This window comes from Molossus molossus, unplaced genomic scaffold (assembly GCF_014108415.1).
Source record: "Molossus molossus isolate mMolMol1 unplaced genomic scaffold, mMolMol1.p scaffold_m16_p_11, whole genome shotgun sequence".
In the NCBI taxonomy this organism is placed as follows: domain Eukaryota; kingdom Metazoa; phylum Chordata; class Mammalia; order Chiroptera; family Molossidae; genus Molossus; species Molossus molossus.
Genome location: NW_023425346.1, coordinates 87,315,572 through 87,339,483, shown reverse-complemented (window position 1 = coordinate 87,339,483; position 23,912 = coordinate 87,315,572). Strand labels below are relative to the sequence as shown.

Sequence of the window (23,912 nt, the reverse complement as noted above, 5' to 3'; positions counted from 1 at the left end):
TTCTCTACTAAAAGGAAACAGGGCTCTTGGAGAAGTGGCTGGTTTCAGTGTTAGGCCAAGGAAAGTACAAGATGAGTCTGAAACATCTCGTGTTGGAAGTGAGAAAAGTACTCAGAGAATTATGGGAACATGTCAAGGGACACTGTGGCCAAGAATGGAACAGTTTGAGTACTAAAATAATGGCATAAAAGATTATAATAATATTCGACAAAGGTGGCAAGAGCATACAATGGAGTAAAGACAGCCTCTTTAATACATGGTGCTGGGAAAATTGGACAGCTACATGCAAAAAAAATGAAGCTAGACCATCAACTTACACCATACACAAGAATAAACTAAAAATGGATAAAAGACTTAATTAAATGTGATTCGTGAATCCATAAAAATCCTAGAAGAAAATGCAGGCAACAAAATTTCAGACATTATATGCAGCAGAATTTCCACTGATACATCACCTAAGGCAACAGAAACAAAGGAAAAAATGAACACATGGGACTACATCAAACTCAAAAACTTCTGCACAGCAAAAGAAACAACCACCAAAATGGAAAGGCAGCCCACTGAATGGGAGAGCATAATTGCCAATGATAAATCAGATAAGGGGCTAATTTCCAAAATATATAGAGTGCTCATACAGCTCAACAAAAGTAAGACAAAGAACCCAATTAAAAAATGGGCAGAAGAACTAAATAGACACCTCTCCAAACAGGACATACAAATGGCCAAGAGACATATGAAGAAATGCTCAGCATCACTAATCATCAGAGAGATGCAAATTAAAACATGAGGTATCACCTCACACCTGTCAGAATGGCCGCCATCAACAAATCATTAAACAAGTGTTGGCGAGGGTGTGGAGAAGAGGGGACTCTAATACACTGCTGGTGGGAATGCAGACTGGTGCAGCCACTGTGGAAAACACTATGGCATTACCTCAAAAATTAAAAATTGAGTTGCCATTTGACCCAGTGATCCTGCTTCTAGGAATATACCCTAAGAAGCCTGAAACACCAATCAGAAAGAATATATGTACCCCAATGTTCATAGCAGCACTATTTACAACAGCTAAGATCTGGAAACAGCCCAAATGTCCATCAGTAGACAAATGGATAAAAAAGCAGTGATACATATACACAATGGAGTACTATGCAGCTGTAAGAAAGAAAGATCTCTTATCCTTTGAGACTACATAGAGGGACCTGGAAAGTAGTATCCTAAGCAAAACAGGCCAAGGAGAGAAAGACAAGTATCATATGATCTCACTTATTTGTGGAATATAATGAACATAACAGTGTGAAGAACAGGATAGTCCCAGAAATGTGGAAGTAGGGTACAGACTGACAATCCCCAGAAAAGGGGTTGGGGAGGGATAAACCACAGAATATGCATGTACACATACCCAACAGACATGGACAACAAAACTGGGGACAGGGCAGGGAGGGAGGGGGAGCAGGGTGTCGATGGGGGAAAAAGGAGAAACATCTGTAACAACAACAACAACAAAAGATTATAACTGATTAAATAAAAGATGCATTAATTCATTTTTATATAAATAAAATATGAAGGAGAAGAGAAAGCTTTTCCGTTCAGTAGAAAACCAACTAATAAATGAAGAAGAAATGATGAATTAGAAAATCACCATAGACAACCATGGTAAAAGTAATAGATAAAGGTGACAATGATCAATGTATGCTAGAATGAATAGGTGAAATTTCTAGAAGACACAGGATATTTAAAAGTCTCAACATAACAAGGTATTTATTAATTAAGGTGATATATTCAGCTCTATAGTAGAAAGACTTAGCAGAACCTACCACAACCAAGTGATCAAAGTTAACATCACCAGTAATAAAGTAGGTCAACAACATGTATCTCCTGATATAATTTTCGGAAGAGATCATTACTTCTGAGGTATTCTCTTAATGTTGCCTAAGCTGAATTTAATCAAGAGCAAACACCAGACAAACCCAAAATGAGGGACATTCTTTAGGGTGTTCCAAAAAATATATATACACATATATAATTATATGCATAATTATAAAGCCAGTGTTTATTAAAATATATTTCATTTTCAAATATGTAATAAAATCTACAGACACCCTGAATACATTTTCTGGGGGGGGGGGGACCCTGTATAAATAACTGGCCTGTACTCTTCCAAATGCCAATATTGTGAAACACAAAGGAAGACTGAAGAACTATTTCAGATTAAAGGGAACTAAAGAAACAACTGAACAGATTAAATACTAATTGATAGTTACAAAATAGTCATGGGGATACAAAGTACAACATTAGAAATATAGTCAACAATATTGTAGTAACTAGGTGTGGCACCAGGTGGGTACTTGGAATGGCAGGGAGATCCCGTTACAAAGTCTATGACTGTCTGACCACTCATACACCTGAAAATAATGGTGACTATAAACCTTAATTGAAAAAAAAACGACTGAATACAACACGTGATCCTTGATTTTCTGTTGTTATAAGCCATCATTGGGGCAGTTGGACCAATCTGAACAAGGTCTGTAGACTAGATCATTGTATCAATGGTAATTTACCAATTTAGGTAATTTTTTCTGTGGTTGTTTAAAAGCATATACTTGTTTTTAGACATCACACAATGAACTCTTTTTTTGGGTGAAAATATATGCCTACAATTTACTCTGAAATGTTTTGGAGAAACATGTATGCATGGGTATATTCAGAAAGAGAAAAGAATAAAGCAAATACAGTAAAATGTAACACTTTGAGAACCTGGGTAAAGTGTATATTGTATTATTCTTACACTTTTTAAGTAAGACTGAACCTAAGTCTAAATAAATGAGTGACGATACATGAACAAATGAATAAACAAGTAAAACCCCCAAGTCGTCTGCCTGAATAGTCGTCTCCTGGCCTCCTGTCAGTCTATTCTGAACTGGACAGTCAGGATCATTCTTCGAAAATATGAATCAGATGACGTCTCTCCTTTGCATCTAACCCTATGGACGATCCCTGCCTTTCACACTGAACCGAAATTACCTTTTTATATATTTTTTTGACCACTGGCCTGTAAATTCCTCAAGGAAAAACACAGCCCTTTATTTGGGCTCGCCTCATGTCCTCTTGTCCACCCCTACCCACCCATCAGAGCCGACACTCGTGACATTAGCCTACTTAGCATCAATCATGGGAAAAACATGTGACTGTGCATTTACTGGATTCCACTACTGCACAAGTTTGCTAGCTCCTACATAATACTTCCTTAATTTGGATCATGCTGCTTTGATGAAAAACATTTCACTTTTCCTGTCATTGAGGGAAAATGCTACAGAGCCTCTGACTTGAATTTCTCACTTCCTGTCTGTCTCGGCTGCCTGGTTTTTCTGAAAACGTTTTTGTGGCACAAAGATGTGCTCTTTGTTAACAGTTTCCCAGATCTCTAAACAAGTGGTATCTTTCTGATTCTTCGTATAATGGGAAAAAATGTGTCCTGCATCATGGATACTTCTTTTATTAAGACTTAGATGAAGCCAGAAGAAATAAAGAAAGGACCACTGACTATTTACTCATCCACAGTCCTTACATCTCAACTTTCTCAAACCAGAAACCCTTGTGATACCCACAAAGAACATTAACATCAGAAGTAAATATGGAATTAGAATTAAGGGTTTTATATTTGCTTTTCGGAATTCTTCATTTTCTTATAATCTCAGGATCTGATCTTTACCAAGGGCTTACAACTTGTGATTTCCCCAGGATTCAGTCAAACTGAATCTAATTGTGTCTTGATGATGGTGGCACTTTAAATTCTCCCCAGCTTTGATGCTAGAAACACAGAGTCCTCTGGCAAAGTTTCCCTTTTCCCTCTAAACTGGCCCAAGCTCCAAGCAGCTGTATTCCTGCTTCTCTGTTACAGATACAAGTGATCATTATATCTCCTCAGTAGGCTCATAAATTTTCAGCTCCCTATTATTCATTCTGCATTTCATGGCTGTGTTTGTGACTATTGACAAAAATGATTAATTACGGAAGTAGCACCAGATTCACCATTTGTAAAATCCGTGCGCACACTAACGGCGAATGTGGGTAGGGCACAGGAGCTCTACGGCTCTTGAAGACCCTTTCTCTCTGTGATGCTGAACAACGAGGGAGCCATAAGGGCAAAGAAGGGTAGAGTAAAGCCAAAGGCCACTCATCATCTCTGCTTCATTCCTGTGGAACATACCCAAACATTTTGCTCTGTCAACTAGACATGAGCAACTTGCTTCAAGGGTTTTCACCTGTTTGGTGTGAGACACCCTTAAACTTAGCCTAAACAAATACTTGGAAAGACATTTATTTGGAATTAAAACCAGGAAGCACATGCAAGAAAGTAGTAAGTGAAACAAAGAATGTAGAAAGCCAACAAAGGCAGAAAGACGACTAGGAAACATGATTTTACTTCTTCTACCATTGTTTTCCTAACTCTAAACTTTAGACTGATGAATGGTAAAATCATTCCTGTGCTCAAAACTCTCTATTATTTTCCAGTATCACCATGAATATAGACTAAAGTCACCAAAACGGGTGTGCCATGAGCGCACCATGAGCAGCTAGGACAAGGACTCATCAAGGACCCTCCAAGGGACCATATAAAACATGTTTCACAATTGTTCCACTGGGGAACAGAGATGCTGAACTATATATCCACTGATTTTCCTCTGTCCTCAGGGGCCTTAAATTCCTCCACTTGAGCCTAGTAACCTGTGGTATCTACAAAAAGCCCACAGGGAAGAAACCTCAGAGAGATGCAGATGTGGGCCATTGAGGTAGGAAGTTGATCATTGCCCCAGGAGCTGTCCAGCACAGCTGCAGAAGGATGCAGGGTTATGGGGCAAGACATAAACAGCATCCACTACAGTCCCCTAGCTTTATTTTGGTGGTAGACCCAGTTTATATGCATCATCTCTGAACACAGAGCTATTCAGTGAACACTTACAGAGCTGAATTTACTTGAAAGATTTAAGTCATCGACAGAAATCTATGCATTACTTATATTGATTTCAGATGGACCTCAAATTAATAATTATGGCACTAAAATACCAGTACTTCCTTATATAATACATATAAAAGAATACACAAATTAGCAATAATTATTTGGAAAGTCGATCTATAATGTCAAAACAATAAATAAAAATGGATGTGTTAAAATTATGTATGTGCTCCTTTTATTTTTCTTTGATGAGTGACTGAGTAATATTTCCTTCCAAAGGTTGGATTAGTAGTGAGAAGCTTATAGTTATATTTGAGTGAGTCTTGTTTGTGCTGCAATTACACATTTTCCAAGCCCCTGTTCATCTTTTCTTCATATTCCTTTCCTCTCTCTCTGTGTGTGTTTGTGTGTGTGTGTGTGTGTGTGTGTGTGTTTCTTTTCTTTAACCACATCCTCTTCTCTAGTATCATTCTGCTCCAGGCCACTGTCACCTCTTGCATAGATGGATTACAATAGCCAAACATGATTTTGCTTCTTCCACCATTGTTCTCCTAACTCTAAACTTTAGATTGATGAATGGTAAAGTCATTCCTGTGCTCAAAACTCTATTATTTTCCAGTATCACCATGAGTATAGACTAAAGTCACCAAAATAACCTACAAGATTATGGAACTGGTCCCCATTTTTCTACTCACTAACACCTCTCTAGCTTCTTGTTATATTTTCCAGTGGCTTTTCTCTTCCCTCATCCTTTCCAGGTACTCCTTGCCTCTTCCTCACACACACACACCAGTCATGCTCCCCACCCAAGTTTGTAGCTGTGCTTTGTTCCTCTGCAATACTTTCCCCAAATATCCACAGCAATTCCTCTCAGATCTGCTTCCAGCCTCTGTTCACACTGCATCTTAACTATAATTGCAGTACCCACTCCCCGCCTGTCAAAGACCCTTGATCTTATTTTCCTAGTTTTTTTCTCTCCAATGTGTACCACCATCTAAAATGCAATTTTTATTTTTTTAATCTGTCTCTCTCCAGAAAAATCTCCCCAAAGGCAGGGGTATTTTTTTTTTTTTTAATTATTGTATTTATAGAACTTAGAATTGTGCCTGTTGCATATAAGGCATTCAGTAGTTTTTGTTGATTGATGAACTTATATCAAGTAGGAAAGATTTGGGGCTCTCTCTCTGCATATATCTATATATATGTGCACACACATTACATATACATAAACATATACACACACATATATACATACATACATGTATATACACATTTTTAAATATCCAAAGTCATTTCACAGATAATATAGAAATTGTTAAATTATTTAGGATCTCAGATCAAGTGAATTTAATATCACAGTATCAGAGATATAGAGGATTCTTATTTAAGAATATTAAATAACATATTAATCTAATGTATAAATTTCATAAAATACACATTAAATTTAAAATCTTGGTTTGCGGCACTTGATCTAAAATTGCATATGTATTATCAGGATATATGTAGTGTCCACAAGATGCAGGAGACTAAGGCACACAAACCAATTAAATATTACTAGTGGACGACCTAATTTTTAATTTTGCTGAACTGAGAATCCTTTCAGGCTTTATAGCACATGCCAGACTATAGCTGTGCTTCATGGAATAGTGATTGATTGTGTAGAGGCAAAGAAGACATTTTCTACACGCCCCACCATCTGCCCACTGACCTGAGTCCTGTGGCATCCACGAACTAAGACATCGACAGCAGCGTGGGTCAAATCCCACGAGCCGAGGCAAAATGTAAAACACGCGCCTCCTGCTCCCTGGCGTTCTGTGCTTCCTGTTCTATTCTCTGTTCCTCACAAACTCACCACAGTTTCCCTCCCATCAGAACAGCAAACCCAGAGAAGAACTATTGAAACCATGGCAAAGGCATGACTGTTTGATGTAACCCGATAACTGAAGTAGAGCAGTGTGGATACCGCAGTGGGCCAGGCTCCCCCGATCTCACACCATCATCCAACCACCGGCAGATGCTGCAATCACAGAACACAACTGGGAAGACAGTAGGAAAACTGGGGAGTGATGATATATACATTTGTGAACTAGAAGAAGACAGTCATGAATTGTACCATTAAGAGAAACACCACAAATTTCAAGAAGAACTTATTTCCCAAGACAAAGACAAAAAAATAAAATAATATTTAACTAGTTTGAATTTAAAATAAAGAAACCATTAGCCAAACTAAAGTTTTAAAAATTGTCCAAAATTCTATGTCAAATAACTTAAATATCAATTACAAATTGCATAAAAAGTATTAATGGTAGCTTGCATATCAAACATATGCTTAATGAATATACAGGATATTTTAAAAATCTTAATAATTACATACTAAAACATTAAGATAATTTTAACCCAATGTTAAAATTACACTGACAAGACCGGAGAGGTGAGCACACTTCTATACTGCTCACAGCAGGAACTAAGTAGCCCTAGTCAACAATTTACAGAGGCTCTGTCAATATCACTTCTATGCTTCTGAAGATGCAGATTACACCACCGATAACTGCATCTCAATGAAATAAGCTGATAGATGTGAAAGGCACCTGCAAGGAGGTTTTTGAAATCTGGTTTAAAGTATCAAATACATAAGAAACAATCCAAATATCCATCAGTAAGAGATTGGATATTCACCTATATAATTAATTATATCCACTGACCATGAAAACAAGTTGTCTATACAATATATTTGCTATCAACTTCCCTTTCCCTTCCCCTCCCCGCCAAAAGAGACAAATTTTAGAAGGTTTGGGGGGGAATCCAAGAATCAAAGGAAACTAAACAATGTCAAATTTCTGCTCTGAAGAGTCTGGACAGGACCCTGCCTTTGGTAAATGTCGGCTCAACAATACTTTAATGACAAATAATTTCCTACCTGATCCTCTGTCTTTACATTACTCCCCTCCAAAGTCATCAAGTTGTACATGGACATGCCTGTGTGCTACCTTCTATAAACCACAGAACAGACACACTTAACAAAAACAAGCAAGCAAAAGCCTCAGACCTTTTCAGTCCCGCCCCCTACCAAGTTTCATGTGTGCATTGTTGGTGTTTCCACCAATCAGAGTGTTTCTTAGGTGCCTGGTAGTCAAATAAACAACAGATGACCATTTCCTTCTAGCTTTTACAGCAGCTTATAATTTCATGTTGTTGTATGACTAAATTTGAAATTTTTGCCTTTAAAAATATAGAATTCAAAACTGCCACAAACAGATGTGTCTGATTTTAACTTCAGTTTACTTAAGGTCCGGGGAATCTGTTATGTCATGAGGAAAGAAGTGGACAAGGCAGCTTGTCTTATTTTTGGTATTTACTTTATTGAATGAAAGCCTTTAGTATAATTCAGATGCAATAAAAACACATGAGTATATGGAGCATTCATGGTTATCCATTAGAAATGCACTTTAATTGTTAATAATTTTCCGGTACTGGGGATCTACACACGAGGTAGCCTGTTATCTTACACTGACAAAAAGCACTGTAGAATACCAGAAACACTTGCCAAAACACTGCACTTAATTTCTAGTTTCATCAATGGTACCTAAAAAGTATAATTAACATGTATTCTACAATGGATTCAAAGCAAAGATTATCTTGAAGTACAGCCAAGTAATCACTATTTAAGCATTAATGGGTTGAGTGTATAAAAGAATAAGTGAAAAGTAACAAAATAATTCCACAGTATTTTTTATATGTTGAACTGAAATTAGGGGCCAATAAGCAAAATAGGTCAAATAAACAGTTAATTGCAAAAACAGTGGAACTGCAAATTGATGCAATAAATTACAGTCACTGAGTTCTTAAAAGTGACAGCAACAGACAAAACACTGGGTGAAGCAATCTGCAGTGGAATTGTTCGATTTCACTACAAATCATATTTAATCCATCCACAGAGAAACAGAACTGCAAATCATCATCAGAAGACTTGCCACTAACATTCTCAGCTACCAATAAAGGGAATTTGACATCCAAATACATACTCCCAGTGTTAACACTGTGATTTAATTTTTGTTTCCTTTATTGGTTTTACAGAGAGAGGGAGACAGAGAGGGAAACATCAATGAGAGAGAACATCGACTGGCCGCCTCCTGCATGGCCCCCACTGGGGATTAGGCCCTCAACCTGAGCATGTGCCCTGACCAGGAATCGAACCAGCAACCTCTTGGTGCATGGGTTGATGCTCAACCACTGAGTCATACCGGCCAGGCTATGATTTCATTATTATTTCCATTTAAAAAGGGAATGTTGAACTTCACATGTGTTAAATATCATGCCTGATTACACACAATCAGGAAATCACAAAACCTGTACTCAAACTTTATTATGTCTTATTTCAAAGTCTACATATTCTCTACACTATACTCAAGGCAGGAAGGCTAGAGGCAATGTACTGGGGTTTCCTTTCGGTCAAACGCATTCTATGATAAGGTACCCTCCATATTCTTACGTAAGAATCCTGTATCATGTTCAATTCAAATAGCCCCAAACATTTATTTTTGCCAGGAGATTAAACCTAGGTCCTATCACATGGAGAAAGGTGATATCCATGTATATTAAACTAAGTAGTAATGTTGAACCATACATTACTCTTTACCCTTCCCTAAGAACATACATTATGATCAAGGAGGCAAGGTAAGTAGAACTAGACTTAGAGGGTTATTATTTTATTTGAAATAGTGTAAAACCCAGTGTCATAGACAGATGCTTATAAATGCCTTTTGAGAATCAGATTTTATTTAATGTCATGTAAAGTAGAGACAGCACATAGTGGTAAAGGGACATGGACTTTGAGGCTGGAAGGAATAGGGTTGCAATCTCAAAACCGCCACTTATAACCGTGGACCTTTAAAAATGTTATTCAATGGCTGGCCAGTGTGGCTCAGTGGTGGAGCATCGACCCATGCACCAAGAGGTCACTGGTTTGATTCCCGGTCAGGGCACATGCCTGGGTTGTGGGCCCAATCCCCAGCGAGGGGCATGCAGGAGGCGGCCAATCAATGTTCTCTCTCATCGATGTTTCTCTCTCTCTCTCTCTCCCCCTCTCCCTCTAAAATCAATACAGAAAAAAATATTTATTAAAAAAATGTTATTCAACACCTCCAATCTTCAGAGATGTGATGGTGAAAATACATAATATTTTCTATAATATGGTGAAAATATTCTCTAACTTGAAGTGTTATTTGTGATAACTAAATATAATCATGTGTCTAAAGTGCCTGACAGAATAAAATACAAACTATTTTTATTACAGCAAATGTTGGAGAACATAAGAGAAACTGAACTGTCTGTATCTACTGTATCTACATTTAATACCTTCTAGATGATCATTTCTTTCCTATAATATGAATACTCTCAAGTTGCTACAAATAACCCATTTCAACAACGAAATAAAAATTGGGTAAGCACACAGGGAAAGGTTTTTAGAAGATTTAGACCATCTTATTTTCATTCGAAAGATAAATTAGCCCTGGCTGGTTTGCTCAGCTGTGAGAGCATTGGCAGACCAGGGACTCCTGGGTTTAATCCCGGCCAAAGACACGTGCCTCGGTTGCGGTTCGTCTCAGGTCCAGGTTGGGGTCATGAGGGTGGCGACAAATTGATGTGTCTCTCTCACATCGATGTTTCTCTCCTCTCTCTCTCTCTCTCTCTCTCTCTCTCTCCCCCCCCTCCCTTCCACTCTGTCTGACGATAAATGTAAAAATATCCTTGGGTAAGGATTAACAAATAAAAAGATAAATTATTGCCAGGCCGGTATGGCTCAGTGCTTGAGTGTTGACCCGTGCACCAAGAGGCTGCCAGTTTGAGTCCTGGTCAGGGCACATGCCCAGGTTGTGGCCAGATCCCCAGTGGGGGGCATGCAGGGGGCGGCCAGTGGATGTTCCCTCTCATCGATGTTTCCCTCCCCCTTTTCTTCTCCCTTCCTCTCTCTCTCTAAAAGAAAAAAAAAAAAAGAAAAGATAAATAATTAATCCCAGTATTTTCTTTTGGACTGTTCTCTCCATTCCTAAAAGTCAGTTTAATCCATACATTAAATATAAAAGACAGTGCAAAGGAATGTCTTAACTATGACAAGAGTGGAGTGTTGTAAAAAATGGTTAAGTTATTCTAAATAGTTGGTTAGAAATTTTACTTATTATTATGCCGTCTTATAATGACAACTTTACATCTTTATTGGATTAAATTTCAATAAACTACATGAAGTGTGAAGAAATTATTTCTAACTCTTAAAAACTGAAATATCATAAAATTAACTCATCCGCACGTTTCAGTTAGAAGCACAGTGAGCAGGAATAACAGGGAAGTTTGTATCATTACAGGCCTGTCTCAAGAAACAAGAAAAATCTCAAGTAAACAACATAGTATTGCATCTTAAAGAACTAGAAAAAGAACAAAAGCAGCCTTAGTCAGCAGAAGAATGGACATAATACAAATTAGAGCAGAACTGAATGAAATAAGAATACTTTCTATGATTAATCATTTAATCCTATCACACCCTTATGTAACAAGTAACACAACTATCCTCATTTTACAAACAAGAAAATTGAAACACAAAGATTTTAAGCAATGAATGCCAAGACCACACTACTCATCAGCACCAGAATATGGGTTTGAATTCGGACAGAACGGCTGTGTACTAATACTGAGCAATAATCTGTGATATGAATACAAGATAACATAGGATGTAAGCCCAGGATTCTAGAGAAACAACTAAGTGCATTTACTTCTCAAACATATGTGCTTGCACCACATCATTGAAGCTATTAGTTATTACACAAAGAGTCAGCACATTGGTCAGGCTTGTCTTTTTGGGGGGGGGGGGGAACAAGTCTCAGTTGTCAAGTTCAATATTTTAAGTATTTTATTTTTTAAAAATTAGCAAACTCCATGTAGTACAGAGTTTTCCTTTTGCTTCTTGGGACATCTAATCCAGAATGGCAAACATGGAAAGCTTTTTAGACAAGGTAAAGACTAAGCATAGAGCTAAACTCATCAGTTGAAGGGGGCGGGGAGGTATGTTAGGTCGATAAAATAGCGAAGGAAAAGCCTTTAATAAAAAGGTCTTTGTATATATTGGTTAATTTCACATAGTCAGGGAATAAGGTGTATAATACCTGATGGCAGCTGACATTTATTTAGTGCGGAAGCAGTAAGCTTTGGTGGAGGATTTGTGTAATACAAAGGTCGTTGAAACAAGATCTCCAAAGCAAGCTGTGTCACAATATACAGACAACAATGCAATGAGGCTTTCTACAAGTATTGCAATGTATAATTGCAATCTGGAGCACTTTGAATATTTTCAAGCTGGTTAATTTTATGCAAACTAGTCCTTTGATGATTATAAAATTCAGAATGTTTTGTAATGAATCAGGGAATAACCAAAACAATGTTTCACGGACTTTCACATTGTATTTCTGGAAAATGTATATATTTTTAAAAGTTGACTTTAAAGATGATTTATGTTTTTTTTTCCCACAAAACATAAGTTATTCTAATTTGTTGACATTATATGTGACATTATATATGACAGACATTTGTCAACCATGTGCCGTAAACAGATATTTTTGAAAATAATAATATAGTTAATCATCCCAACAGAGTAAAGGTAACATTTTAATGGAACAAAAAAGGAACAATTTTCAAAAGAAACTTGGTCTACAGAACATTTGCTTGAAAGTGTTTCTTCTGCCAAACCTATGTAAGGGCAACCACCTCTAAAAGCTTTTGAATCAAATTCCTTTTAAAAGGTAGGAATAGAATTTTCTACTTTGTTTTAAAATATTTGAAAACTACTTCTAATTGGTTTACAAGACCAACAGATTGATTCAGAATAAGAGAAATGCCTAGCAGAATTTTAACAGAAATGCCTTTGCATATCTGGTGGATAAATTTGACAATCCGGTATCTAACTGATAGCTATAAACTATGATGTTTGTTTTTTTTTCCTTCAGATTTTTGTACTTTGAAAGGGACCATTTTGTAGCTCTGGTGGGTCCTCAATACAAGCAGAGATCTGACTTATGAAGCATTTAATTATAGTGTTAAAACACTATTTTTGAAAATATAAGCACAGTGAATCATCTTTTTTTTCCCCACTGAAATGTCATTTCAATATTTCTAATTTTTCAGTGAGAACCAACAAAAAACTGGAGGCCATAAAATAACAATATAGCCCTGGCCAGTTTGGCTCAGTGCATAGAGAGTCAGCCCATGGACCAGAGAGTCACGGTTTGGTCCCCATTAAGGGCACGTACCTCGGTTACAGTTTGTCCCCGGCCCCAATTGGGGTTGTGTGAGCGGCGGCTACTGGAAGTGTCTCTCTCACATCAATATTTCTCTCTCTCTCTTCCCCCCTCTCTCCCTTCTGCTCTATCTAAAGATAAATGCCAAAATAATGTCCTCTGGTGAGGATTAAAAAAACAAACAAACAAAAAAAAACAATTATAATTGAGGTTGAAGAGTCGATCTGCTTCCTGACTTTGCCACCCACCATTTGGCCAATCTTGGGCAAATTATTTTATTCTCTAAGCCTTTGTTTTTCCAATTCTTAATATGGATACTAATGGTAATTCCAGTAAGCATTAAATAGATATTAAAGTAGAGTGGTGGCACATGGTAGGTATTACATACGTGTCAATAATAAAATCATCTCTTGGAATAGTGAGCTTTGGCACAAAATGAAGCTATGGTTAGGCTGAGTATGTAACAAGTACTACATTATTTTAATTTTTTTTTTTTTGAATCCTCACTTGAGGGTATTCATTCCATTGATTTTCACATAGAGTGGGAGGGAGGGAGGAAGAGAGAGAGAGAGAGAGAGAGAGAGAGGAACATCGATGTGAGAGACACATTGACTAGTTGCCTCCCGCACAACCCCAACCAGGGCTGGGGGTCAAACCGCATCTGAGGTACGTGCCCTTGATGGGGATCAAACTGAAGACTCTTTGGTCCACAGGCCAACGCTCTAACCGTGGAGCCAAACTGGCCAGGGCAGTGCTACATTATTTTAAAATCATTTATCTTTTAGTCTGCTCCCTAATAGACTGTGTGCTCATGAGGGCAGGGACTCTGTCACAGTCAACAATGCAGAGCCGGGTGCGACCTACCACAGATCGTCAACACATATTACTAAACTGAATGCGGCTGAGGAATAAAACCTAGAGAAGGGGTACCAGCTGTGCCTTTGTTTCCACGTTCTGGCTTATGAATACTGTTAGGCTCCTCTGAGAATTCACCGAGCTCCCGTCTCGAGAAACCAGCAGGCCTATGTGGGTGCAGGCGGAGCTACGGAGTGGACAACCTACCTGACAGGGCTCAAGACTGTAACTTTGTTGCTGAGTTCTTAGTTCCACTATATAGAAACTCACAGTGATCAGCTGCTGAATCTTTTGGCTAAAGTTAAGCCAGGACAACACCATATATTGGACAAGAGCCTGAAGTTAGTCTAGGGAGCAAGGTTTGACCCCCACAGGCAGTCCAGGCCATGCACTCTGTCTGACTCATCACAAGAGATGGAATGTCAGCAACTCTGACCATTGCGAACCCAGTTCCAAACAACTCACACATGCATTACTCCTTCTGTCCTATGTCTTACTGTGCTGTGAGCACATCCTTTAAAAATATATGTACAAAGCCTTAATATTTTCAATGAACTTGTGAATGATAATCTCATTGCATTTATTTTAAATTGGCTCCCAAATCACTGATGTATGTTGGGGTTTTTCATGTTGCTTTTTGAGAGGGCATTACACGTTTTCATTGAATGTGCTAGATTACACATCATATGCTGGCAATATTAAATCTTTTATTTCAATTTTAATAAAATAATCTTACTGTTTCATAACTTTGAGAAAAAATACTCTGCATGTAGTCCTGTAAAGCTGAGTAATTTCATGAGTTTCCAAACTGCAAGCTATTTAATAGCCTCTCTTCGGTAATTATAGAGATTTATATCCCTCTCCTCATCTCCCACAAAATTCAGAGCTGATCTGTCCAGCTAACTTAGAGACTGACTTAGAGGTCGGTACATTCATCATCTTTGACAATAAGCTGTTAGACTAGGTTAATGATTTAAGACCAGTATATGTTTGGGAATGGGAGAAAGAAGTTTGAAATGAATTTATAGGAATATAATCCATTGGCTATTTTCATGTTTGATCAAAAATATTTTAGAGGATGTCTCAATATGAATCGATCACATTAAGGTGACAAAATGTACTGTGTTTGCTTTACTAAGAAGAGAAGAAAGTCATTCATCTCCTTTCAGGTTCAGACTTTTAGCGTAACCTGAAAATTTACCATTTACTAAAGAATTAACATAATCTTAAAGTTATAAAAAAGATTAGTCAGCTATGGACTCAGTTGCTGTCGTAAGTCAAATGACGTCATCCATATCAGTATGTTGTGCAGCTTTTATTATTACACAGAAGGAACTATAGCTTTCCTGGTTACCCATTTCAGTATCTCACAATATTCAACAATAAAAATTAATTTACGTTTAACTCCTGCATGAAACATTGGGATATAAAACAGCTAATAACTCCATGTTATATTTACAATATATAATATGTACCTTTCTAAAACTATATATATAGATATATAATTAACTTTTAAAAATCTGATTGTATTAAGGATTTCTGTTTTAAATAAATGAGGTATATCTAAAAAAATCACTAGTAGCGCCTAATGCCATGTTAGTGAAACAAGTCAGTTTAATTCCAGAGCTGTTTTCATACATTATTTGCAGGTTTTTGCATCAATATTTTAATAAACACCTTGTATTATCTAATCATTAATAAGCTAAATAGAATGAGTTTCCCTTTGTTTTACATGCTAAATCTATACTACAGATACCAATTTAAATATGTATTTTTACCATCTGGTTTGAAAATATTTTCAGAAAATAAACCTATTAAATGTACTTTCATCCTAATCATTGATGAATTTACTGTTATTTGTAAATAACATTTTGTTTAGACCAAAATACTTTAGAGCCTTTTTTATAGTATGAATAAATATAAAGCTAATATGCATACTAAAAATAAAATTACAAAAATAACAGTAATAATATAAATTTTAATTTGTGATTAAGCCAACAAAAATATTTATATTGATTAAAGTAATGTTCTTGGGATTCACAATCTTTCTATGCACATACATTCAATATCCATATGCTACTATATGCTAAGGCCCTGTGCAGTGCTAAATCACTCTTTTCTCCTGCTTTTAGAGCTATTGTGGGAAGTAAAAACAGTCCACAGAGAGCTCGCAGCATCAGGTAAGAAGGTCACCGTCAGTAAACAACCCCATGCATTTAAGGCAGATTTATGAGAAGCAAGTTCTCGTAATAAGAACAGTTGTACTTCCAAGCACTAGTGCTTTAGTTTTTCACATGAGAGAAAGCACATAAGAGACACGCTTTCTGAGAACATTCAGTTAAAGCACTTTGAAAGACAGGAAAAGAAAAAACTGAAATCAAGAGGAAATGAACATAAAATTTAGGTCACTGCTAAATGAATATTTTTCTCTATGGGTTTTCCTTGACCGATTGCTTTTATATGCACTCCACATCTAAGTGTTTGGACTAAATGCATTGAAAACTTTGCTTTTCCATTGATGCTCCATTAGCAGAAGTGAACTCCGCTGCGTTAGGGTCCAAGCTATTTTAAAACAAGGAGCAGGTCGTGGGACCTCTGTACCACACAACAAATCACTGTAATTTTATTCTTTAGTCACTTTCCCCACAGTGTGCCCTTGGCTCCTGCCTCCTCAGAAGTCTGGGGCTAGGCTACATGGGAAGCTGGTGTCTGAGGCACTCGCAGCTCTACCTAAGGACTTCTTGTTCTCTGTCCATCCTAAATAAGTTTGCCTTAAAGGACCAAAGAGAGCCCCTCATACTGAACTCCGGTCCCTGTTCACACCCTCTGTATGTCATCACCATATTCCCTATTGATGTCAATCGTGTGTTGTATAAGGGAAGAAAAATGGGAGAAATCATAGTTGCATTTCTTTCCTGACCCAGGACCCAGATACTATGGATATTTCTTTCCTTTTTCTATAGTCTCCTTAAGTCTTAGTTTTCATTATTATCATCAAATGCTGCTCACAGTGAATATGGAGATCCCGTTTTGCATAACTTGGCATTCCTCAAATTATTAAAATCTGTGCTCAAAAGCTTTTCTACTGTCTCTTCTCTCTTCTGCATTTTCAATCCCTTCCTCTCCCCCGACTCTTACCCTTAATCTAATAACCAGGCTGTGTTATATCTGAAGGAAGGAGGAGCCTTTACCTGACCCTAGAGCTCCTTCCTTTTCTCCTCGTCATCTTCACAGCCAAACTGTTGAAAATGTGGTCCCCACGTTTTGTTTTCATTTCTTCAAATCTAAATCTCTTCAAAAGCCACAGTAATCCAGGCCCTTCCAGCTTTAGCCCTGACAATCCCATGACCCAGGAAAACCTAGACACACTGGGATAGTGGTTCGCCCTGCCCTAAATCCCTCTTCCTCCTATAATCTCCATTTATAATTATTTCAAGTTCTCATAGTTAAACCTTTTATCTTTATCCATTCAATCCTTTTTATTTTCACAATCTCCTAGTTCAAATTCTCATCTGCCCCTGTCCCGATCAACAAGAGGGATGCCCTCATCCTACTGTCAATCTTTCTAAGACGTAAATCTGATTATGTTCCCTTCAAAGCAGAACAAAACTTCAGTCAGATACTCCCGATCCTATGCTTGTCCATCTGCATACCCTCGCCGGTCATTCCTCTCTTCTTCCTTAAGCTCTCTTTGCACATTTATTGCTCTCACAATATGCCGTGGAGCCTCACTCTTCATGGCTTTGTCCATGCATGGCCCTTCCCTGGCACCCACCCCTTCCTAAAGGACCTGATACATTCTCCTTACCTGCCAAGTCTCAGCTCAAGAAAGCACAACCTCCTCTCGGAAGCCGCCCACACTCCTCCAAGCAGATGCGTGTTCTCCTTCTTGCTTTTCCACTGTAACTTGTACATTCTTCCATTTTAACACACACCTCGTGATCTCTTTTTTTCTCCCTTCTTATCTAATGACACTTAATGAGAGGCACTATGTGTTCCCCTTTCCTATCCACGACACCAGCAGAGTTTCTATTTCAATAAATAACTGGAATGCTGTTTAATGAAGTAGCGACATTATTTTTACGGTCCTTACATTTAGGAGGCAGGACAGATAGGAGCACACGGACGGGACCTTGTTAACGGGAACTGACAGTGCTCCCATTCTTCAGCCCACCTGCCCTTGCACCGTTTCTTCATAAGCTGCACCTATGACTGAAGAGTGACTAAGAGTGACGAGGCTTATTGAAACGTGGAAAAGCTGTTGACAATCTCCTTACCGTTCTTGCATCCCATATAGACAGGGACTTATCTGCAGAAGCTGTGAGAAGCGTGTTGGAGCAAAGAAAGAACTCAATGCTGTTCACAGAATCCGTATGTCCATACAAAGTGCATCTGCATCTTTCACTGTGGAGAGAGAAATTAGGCGTTAGAGTTTTAAGATTTAGCACCTAAGTGTTTCTTATGCTGTCTAATTGTATAGAACAATGCTAATAAAAATAATTTAAATGTCTAAGGTATAAAGTAGTTTTATAAATGGAAAAATGTATAAGAACAATATATATATTTTTAATTCTAAAGCTACCTTATATTCTAAGTATTTTATAAATTAGTAGCATGACATTGGCTAAATTTAAATTAGCTTTAATTTATAGAGCCACTTGTAAGGCCATCTTTATACTGTTTCATTCATTCCTTGTCATGAATGACTACGTAAAAATTGTTCCCATCTAATAAAAGAATATGCTGAGAAAAGAAAACATTCTACTAATGTGTTAAGACCAGATAAACTTCTTTAAGTCACTCTGTTGCCTTCTCTCCTTCAGCTTTGCCTGCGTATTAGAATTGCCTGGGAAGCTTTTAGCCCATCCTTAGCCTCGAGCCTCAGACATTTCATTTCCATTGGTCGGAGATGGAGCCTGAGTATTAGTGTGAATTAAAGTCTCCTCAGAGTGATTATAATTTGCCTTTAGGGATGGAGAATCTAAACCAGACCAGCAGCATCAGCATCATTTGGGAACATATCAAAATGCAAATTCTCGAGACTCATCCTCTGGGGTTGAGGTACCCAGTGACCTGTGCTGTCCAGGTGATTCTGATTCAGGCTATAGTTTCAGGACCACTGGTCTCAACTCTTAAAAATAACTGAAAGACAACTGCAGCTTTGCCTTTTTTACATGTTATAAAAGGACTGTGTCTTAATGAAACTGTATGTATACAGCAGTATCACCTTCCTTTGCAATCAATGTTTGATTGCTTTTAATGAACTTTATTTATAAAACTATTTTAAAAATTGATGAAGAGTGGAAGTAAGGTAACTAGTAATACTGTGAACAGATGAGTCAATCTAAATATATTTGTAATATGATAACCGTTAAGCTCTGATCAGTATAGTACTTTTTGTCTGAAGTATTGATAACATTAATAGATAATTTCTTATGCACTGTATGTCCTTCGCTGGACTTTGGTTTATATTCATTTACTCTTTACTTTTTGAAATTCTTCATAAGTTCTGGTTCCTTTTTATTATGACTAATCTTTGTATGGGGACAGCTACCTGCTAAAGATTAATGGCAAAAGAGGGGAAACTGAACTTCCGGTCAAGATGGCGGAACAGGTAAGCACGGCCCTCCTCCTCATAGCATCACCAGTGGACGCAAACGATAGTGTGGGGAAGGCAGGAGGGGGGCAAAGTTGGGGAGGAGGGGGTCAATGGGGGGAAAAAGAAGAAAATCTGTAATATATTCAACAATTAACATAAGTTTAAAGAAAAAAAGAAGGAATCTCCCTGGCTGGTTTGGCTCAGCAGTTGGCGCATTGGCCTGCAGACCAGAGAGTCCCGGGTTCGGTTCCCGCTAGGGGCACATACCAAAAAAAGAAGGGAAACTGAACTTAGGTTATCACTAATTTATAATCATATTTATTGTCTTCCTGAAGGATATATCACCAAGTGTGTTACTGACCTGTTCCTTGAAGTTCATCTCTCCTCCATGTTTGCATTTAAAGTACAGACACAGCTGTTGTGAAACCCGAGTCACAAGCTCTCTATTAATTGTAAATCTCCTGATGCCCTTACCACCCTCCACCTGCCTCACCTATGGAAATCTTCCTTATCTCCCTGATCTAACAAGAAAAATGTCTGGTTAGGATTTATATCTCTAACCATAATAGGGTAATCAGTGCTATACTTCTCCTCTCACCGTACACAACTATAAAATCACACAACTATAAAATCAGTAAGGCAACGGTTGCTGGCACTGAACTTCATACAGTGAAGTTTGGTAATCCCTGAATGAAGGGAAAATTCAATATGTGCTCCCTGACCTCTGTGTCTTTCTGCTTGGAAGCAATTCCCTGCCATCAACTACAGTGGTAGAACCACAGCAGAACCACAGTCTCATTGAGCCAGGGCAGCGAGAACAGTCTGGGCGGCTGACACGCCTGGATTTGCAGGGTACGGTGCCCGAGGAAAGGGAGCTGACCGAGAACCGTAGCAGTTTGTGTGGGGATTTTTATGAATCACTGGCCAAGGTCAAGGTGGCATTTCCACAGAGTGAGATTCCAGAGGGCCTAGGAGAGACTCCTGCCCTGTGGGTGAGAAGTGGACGGTGACATCAGAGGCCAGGCACTGCTGGCAGACACCGGACGGCAATGCAACCAGAGTGGAGAGAGCTTCCTGAGCGCCTCGGACTTTCAGCTGGGACTACAGAAAGCTTCCACCCTGGGAGAAAGGGTAAAATTCATGAATTAAGTTCAAAATCAAAGTCGACTTGTTTTACCAAAGAATAAAGCCAAGCCTAAAGGGCAAAAAATAAATTGCCTAAAATTTAACTGATTGCTAAAACAGAGTTCACTACCTTTTATAGAAAGACCACCTAATAAAGACTCCCTACAGTTGCCTTTAACACAATCCAGCATATAACTTTTTAAAATAATTACTGCTACAACCGCTCAGAAACTTCATTTCTTAAATATGACCTTTTCTCCTTTCTTTCCTTTTGATTCAAACTGGCCTCGTCCAGCACCCTGGCTCACCTGCCTCCTTCTCCCTTGCACGTCCACTCCCTTAATCATTCAGCCCTCGGGACAATGATGTTCTGGTCAGCACGGCAGAGTCTTAGAAACAAAGCCTTGGATTTGTTGACCCACAGAGATAGAGTTTTAGTAAAACTAGAGATAACATCCGGGCCTCAGTTGTGTTTCAGCTCCAGAGTGATCCCGCTGACCACATCCTTGCAAAACCAGACAAAGCAATCCATGGCTGACATCAGGGACAGATGAACTACCCTACCCTAGTGTGGACTAATCAGTAGAGACCACAACCCTAACTCTGTTAGTCACCATGATTCATGTTTTTTACCCTATGTAACCTATTCCCTAGAACCATTGGGGAGCCGGATCTTTGAGCATTAGCTCACCTTTGACTCTGGGCATGATGCCATTTCCAAACTAATAAACCTCCACATTCTTTGCTGAAATCTCCTGTTCCCATCTTATCTGGTTTTGATGCACACAGGCAAGTGAACTCCATTAGTCGGTAACCTGACACGTGCAAAGAGGTTGAAAATGTGACCCATATATATTCCTCTGAATACATGAATATTTATAGTGATCCTATTCCTGTCAAGTATGTTTTCCATACATGCATGGGTCAAGTTGCATACATCTTTATATAGAGAGAATCTTTAATATTTGGAATAGCTATTCTAGTCCCATATATATCTTCTGCTTTCTAAAGGCACAGAATACATAGTTGATGGGAGGTGTTTTATGTTTAATTCAAAGGGAATGAAAAGAAAACATAAAGCTAGGCAAAATTTTACAAAAAAATTAACCAAAACAAGTAAGAGAATATAAAAGTGACACAGATGTGGCAATAAAAGAAGAAAGATACACGTGAACAGCATCAGGAAAATATTAAAGAATGGTTCATATTTCTAACCTCCTATGAGTCATTATTGAAATAATATTTTCACCTGTGACAATATTAAGCAATAGACCTTGTAAGTAGTTGATTAGTGGTAACTTATTAAAAGGCTATTTTTATTAAATAGAATAAAACTAAATAGAATTTTTATTATTTTTAATTGAAACATTTCAACAAATAAATAATTATGCTTTTACCTTAATTTTTTTTTTACATAAAGAATTAGCCATTAAACTAAGTATCAAGTATCCTTCTATTTTAAAAATTTGGTAATATTTTTAAGGCAAATGCAATAGTATTATAACTGTATTTGTTTCATCACAATAAAGAGCCAGGAAATACAAATGCACAAAAATGCATAATCTAAGTAATATGGGTCCTTACACATTATATGCACTATTGGGGGAAAAAATGGTGCACATTCACAATTTATATTCGGGCTTTGTCTGTTGTCATTAAAAATCCAATTCAATTATTTGGGAGTGTATATTCATTTATGATGGTGGGGTAGAGGGAGCAATTTCTCAGTTGTATATTAAAGCTCACACCGCTTCCCAAATGAAAATGAAAAGATGGTCTTCTTACAGCTTCAGGGAAGAAAGAACAGCTTCAGGGGGAAAGAAATTGGCTCAGGAGTCACTGGCTTAAGGTGAGGGGCATTCCAGGCAGACGAGTTACAAGAGCAGGCTTGTGGGAGATTAATTAGCTGCCAGAGAAGGAAGTCCCACTCAGAATTCCTCTGCAAGGTGAAAATGGACTAAAGTGATGGAGCATGACAGCACCATAAGAAATGGAAGTGATTTGTACATTTCCATCGAAAACATAAACACTGAAGCCTGATGCAATTTTCTCTCTGTTGCCCTGTCTGCTGTTTGCCTATCGTTTTTGGAGGTAGATGTTAGTTCACCGGCAATAGCTCATTCTTAACTCACTTCCTGCTTTCCCTGTATTTCCTTGTGTCTCCTCTATTTCTTTACTCGCCCTCTTGATTGAATTTATCTTTCTAGTAACTGAATGATGGATATTTTTCTGAACTTTCCACTTGCTGTAAAACAAAGCTATCTATTCTTCTCGAGCAGTTACATTTTCTTTTAAAATGCATTTCCCATACATATGTCAACTCATAAGAAGACACCATTTTAATACCTTCATGAGGCATTCAAATGTAGAGGTTTTATCTTATTTTATTTTTGGTGTGTTTGTTTTAACACTGTGATATTTAATATGAAATTGTACATTTAAATTTCAGGCTTGCATGAATTTACAAATCAACAAAATGTGGTCAATGGAATTATGAAGCATTTACATAAAGGCAGCAGCAATATATTTTTAAGTAAATAAGAACAAAAGGGCTTAAAATATCTATCCTTGTTTTAAAACAGCAAATTGGAATTCACCATCTTATTAATCCTTAGAAAGACCTGGGTTTTAAATAGTATTTATATAATTGAGCCTACATACAATAATAACATTTATCATGGGGTTTATCCGAAATAAAAATTCTTTATGAGCCCGGCAGGTGTGGCTCAGTGGTTGAGCATTGACCCATGCACCAAGAGGTCGCTGGTTCGATTCCTGGTCAGGGCACATGCCCAGGTTGTGGGTCCAATCCCCAGTAGGGGGCATGCAGGAGGCAGCCAATTGATGTTCTCTCTCATTGATGTTTCTATCTTTCTCTCCCTCTCCCTTCCTCTCTCTAAAATCAATAAAGAAAAAAAAAATTCTTTATGAAATACCTAAGTCTAAGCATCTAAAATAAATGTAAGTGAACCTATTTAAATTCTTATACTGCAATTCATAACTTTCAAGTTCAGTGAGGGATTCCTCCCATCCTGTTTTTTGTTTTTATTTTAAGTTTATATATACACTAGTTTTAAAATTCACCAGAATTTTCATG

General features: G+C 37.8%; 1 protein-coding gene across 1 annotated transcript in view; it reads right to left on the bottom strand.

The window, feature by feature from the left end:
• The window catches only part of SPAG16 (sperm associated antigen 16), a 694,984-nt gene that overhangs the window by 283,537 nt on the left and 387,535 nt on the right, over positions 1-23,912 (bottom strand). Inside the window, exon 13 of the mRNA XM_036254344.1 lies at positions 18,369-18,495. Coding sequence (XP_036110237.1) covers positions 18,369-18,495 — 127 coding nt within the window. The remainder of the gene's footprint in view (positions 1-18,368; positions 18,496-23,912) is intronic.